The 3,411-nt window shown below is 34.9% G+C and overlaps 1 protein-coding gene across 1 annotated transcript in view; it reads right to left on the reverse strand.

The window, feature by feature from the left end:
* The window catches only part of LOC101573778 (spectrin alpha chain, erythrocytic 1-like), a gene marked incomplete at its 5' end in the record, with an annotated part of 104,995 nt that overhangs the window by 82,187 nt on the left and 19,397 nt on the right, over positions 1–3,411 (reverse strand). The window contains 4 exon segments of the mRNA XM_012516632.2: positions 51–61; positions 1,107–1,214; positions 1,815–1,952; positions 3,316–3,411. Of these exon segments, the coding sequence (XP_012372086.2) occupies positions 51–61; positions 1,107–1,214; positions 1,815–1,952; positions 3,316–3,411 (353 nt within the window).

Consider the following 3,411-nt stretch of genomic DNA (forward strand, 5'->3'; position numbering starts at 1 on the left):
TACCAGTGGGAACAAACAGAATAAGCATATAGTTCGATGAGGGACCATACTGTGCTCCACACTGATGAAAAGGAAAGATGTGGAATTTTCCATTTTTATTACTGCCAATGGTGTGTGTGTATGTGCATAAGCATGAATGTGACTATTTAAAGTCAGTGTCATATCCCAGGAGACAGAAAAAGATCCGTGGAGTCTTCTTCAAATTTCTTTGGTATAACTCAAGTTGACCGAAAAAAAAACTCTGTTAATAGCATTAAATGAGAAACACAGAGATGAAAACATTATAAAGGAATGCCTACCATAAGAGAAAAGAATATATACCAGTAAGATACTTAGATATTATGAGAGAAAACTACATTAAGATATTACTAGACAGGAAAAGCAAAAAACATATTTCAAGTGTTTACCTAATAATTATTTATTAATAAGAAACTATCAATTTTATTTATTAAATTTTAAAGAGCAAAATATAAAATTATAAAAATAACAGCAAAATTGAATTTCAAAACTTTAGTAGGACAGTTACAGTAGTTGATAATTGTGTATTGTTGCCTTGGTAGTACTGATTCAGAGTGTAAACTATAGGCAAGATTTCTAGTCCAAAAAATACATAATTTTATTTATATTTTGGAAAAAAATAAAACATGTGCAGGACCTTGTCAAAAGAACTAATGCCCTGACATCTTGAAAATCTTTCAAATATGCTTTGGAGAAAAAATAAATATATTGATAAAAATGGTACAATTATTTTTCTGTCTTATTTTACTAAAAAACAGTACTGATTAAATTTTGTCTTTCAAACAAATTTGTATTTGTAAAAATAGGTCAAAGTACCTTTAAAATCCACAAAAATATCCCTGGCAACAAAACATGGATGAAGGGGCCAGGGAGATGACTCAGTAGAATAAGCGCTTGCCTGGCAAGTGCAAGGGCCTGTGTTCAATCCCTGGTTCTGCCAATAAATAAATAAATAAATAAATAAAATAAGAACAAAACACGGATGAAACTTTATGGAGAATAATCTCCAAACTGTGATATATTGGATGAAGTTGTACATACAAGCAGGAAGCCCATGCCCCATCCCATTAGAAAGTCCCATTTCTCACTATGATCTTCTCTTCCTGGGCAGTAAAGGCTTCCTCAAAGTCATCATGCTTCTGAAGCAGGGCTTCTAATTCCACTGAATTTCCTAAGTCTTCATTTTCCAGGAAGGCCTATGAAAGAGACAAGGAGACATCCCACAGGTCTTCACTGGTAAGAAATATTTCTTTTGGAATATGACGGAGGCAAGGACTAAAGGATGTAGGCAAGAGAATTTTACAGCTAGGTAAGAATTAGCATAAATTAAAATACTATGTAGAAATTAACCTCAATAAACATAAGCTTTATACCTGCTTCCCAGTATTTGAACATAATTTTCCTTCCTTTCTACACATCTATTTGCATGAAACTCAATCAATCTAGGTAATATGTTGAGTTCTCAAAACTGCCTCAAGAGAAACACAATCTCCTCCAAGAAATCTTCTCTGATTAACACTGCCTGACTGGTTACATGCTTTTTCTTTCTGACTCTTTATCAGTTTGACATCTATTTGCCTCACGTTCACTTATGGTATATTCCTGTTTCTATGTATTATAATATCTTTCTTGCCTTTGCCCATGAGACAACTATAGATGCCTTAGAGAGAAGGTTATCTTTTATGTCATGAGTCATTTTCCAACTCCCAGAATAATCTTCAGCTCAAAGACTGGTGGGGAAGGTAAAGGAGAAATAGGAAAAGAGGTCTCTGAAGTCTGGGTGGACCCTCTGTTACCTCTTGCCTGCTCATCCAACTGTCCACTTGCTCACGGTCTCGGCAGAAGAGGTGAAAGTCCAAGCACTGCTGATACTGTTGCTGACGCTCCTCCCACAGTGCACGCAGGGCGACCCAGTTGTCGGCAAGCGTCTTCATCTGTTCAAAGAAGACATGTAATTAATTGATTGGATTCTATATTTACTGAGCATTTAATAAATCCAAAGCCTTTTGAAGGATAGGAAAATGGTAGGCAACAATGCTTTTAGTTTATGGTGTCAACAGCTAACCAGATGGCTTTATAACAGCAGAAATATGATCCATAAAAGAGGCATACCATAATTTGTATATATAAAAAAGGAGAAAATGAATAATTTTGGCCAGAAAAACTAGAAGTAAAAACCTGGGAAATTATGAGAAATTTAATATCAAATAGAAATTTAAGGAAGGAGGAACATTAGGTCTGTAGAACATATTACCTTGAGCAAATGGTATTATTGGGATCCAAAATAATTGTTAGATGATAAAATAACGGGAGAAAAAAAATGAAAGATCTTAAAGTGGTTAGATACTTCATTAAGTTTAATTTCATGGAGCAATTAAAAGTGAGGCTATAAATTTTTTTATGAGCAAGTATTGGCCAAGAAGTTTCAGGTTATTGTAGAAATTCTTATCAACTGAAAAAAGATAAAATTCTAAGAAACCTGGAATAATGATGATGATGATGATGATGATGATGATGATGATGATGATGGTGAAGATCAAGATAGTAACAATGGCTAAGCTTTCAGAGTCTCAGTGTTTTGACAAAGAAAATAAATTCATACTACAATGTTGCTACAGAATCCTACAGAAGTTAAAAATGTAGTTACTTGAACTTTAACCATCACACAAAGCTGAAGTCTGTGTTTGGAATTTATTTAGATGGAAAACAGATTAAAATCTTATTGTGACTACACTTCCAAAGAGTACCTGGGTGCTGTAATAGGGCAAAATCTGTCTGTGTCAGGTGGTTAAGGCAGGGCTCCTGTGATCCAGGAGGTTGGGCTTTCCTGATTCAGTGGAAATCTGAGTGTTTAGAATTTGAGAAGCACAGATATATGTAAAAGCAGCTTAATATTGTTATATGTAGGAGAGAATAGGAAAAGACATCATCCATGCACCACACACTGTTCTAGACACTATGAGGGACCAAAAGATTCCTAATAAGACAGAATCATTGAATTTATGCTTTGAAGATGAGCAAGGGAATGTGTCAGAACAGCACAGACAGCAAGGCAAAATGGTGCAGATGCTTCATATTAGACAGAAGATAGACAGTGAATGATAGATAGGCTCAAAGGTGAGGCCCATCAGTTTAGCTCAAGCATATATGAAAGGAAACAGTATGAACATGGGTGCAATCAGTGGTATGTTTAGAGACTTCCATCCCCTTCCTGATGTGACATTATAGTATTATTATTTTATTAAATGAGTGTCAGATATTTAATATAAATTTCACAAGTCCTGTTATACTAATTACCTTTTCCTTAATTTCTTCAGAGGCTTCGTGCTCGCTGTCCTGTAGTTCTTGACCAATCTCATCAGCAGATTGAAACCGTTCATCGTAAGAGTCAAT

Source organism: Octodon degus, unplaced genomic scaffold (assembly GCF_000260255.1).
Source record: "Octodon degus isolate 3935 unplaced genomic scaffold, OctDeg1.0 scaffold00116, whole genome shotgun sequence".
In the NCBI taxonomy this organism is placed as follows: Eukaryota; Metazoa; Chordata; class Mammalia; order Rodentia; family Octodontidae; genus Octodon; species Octodon degus.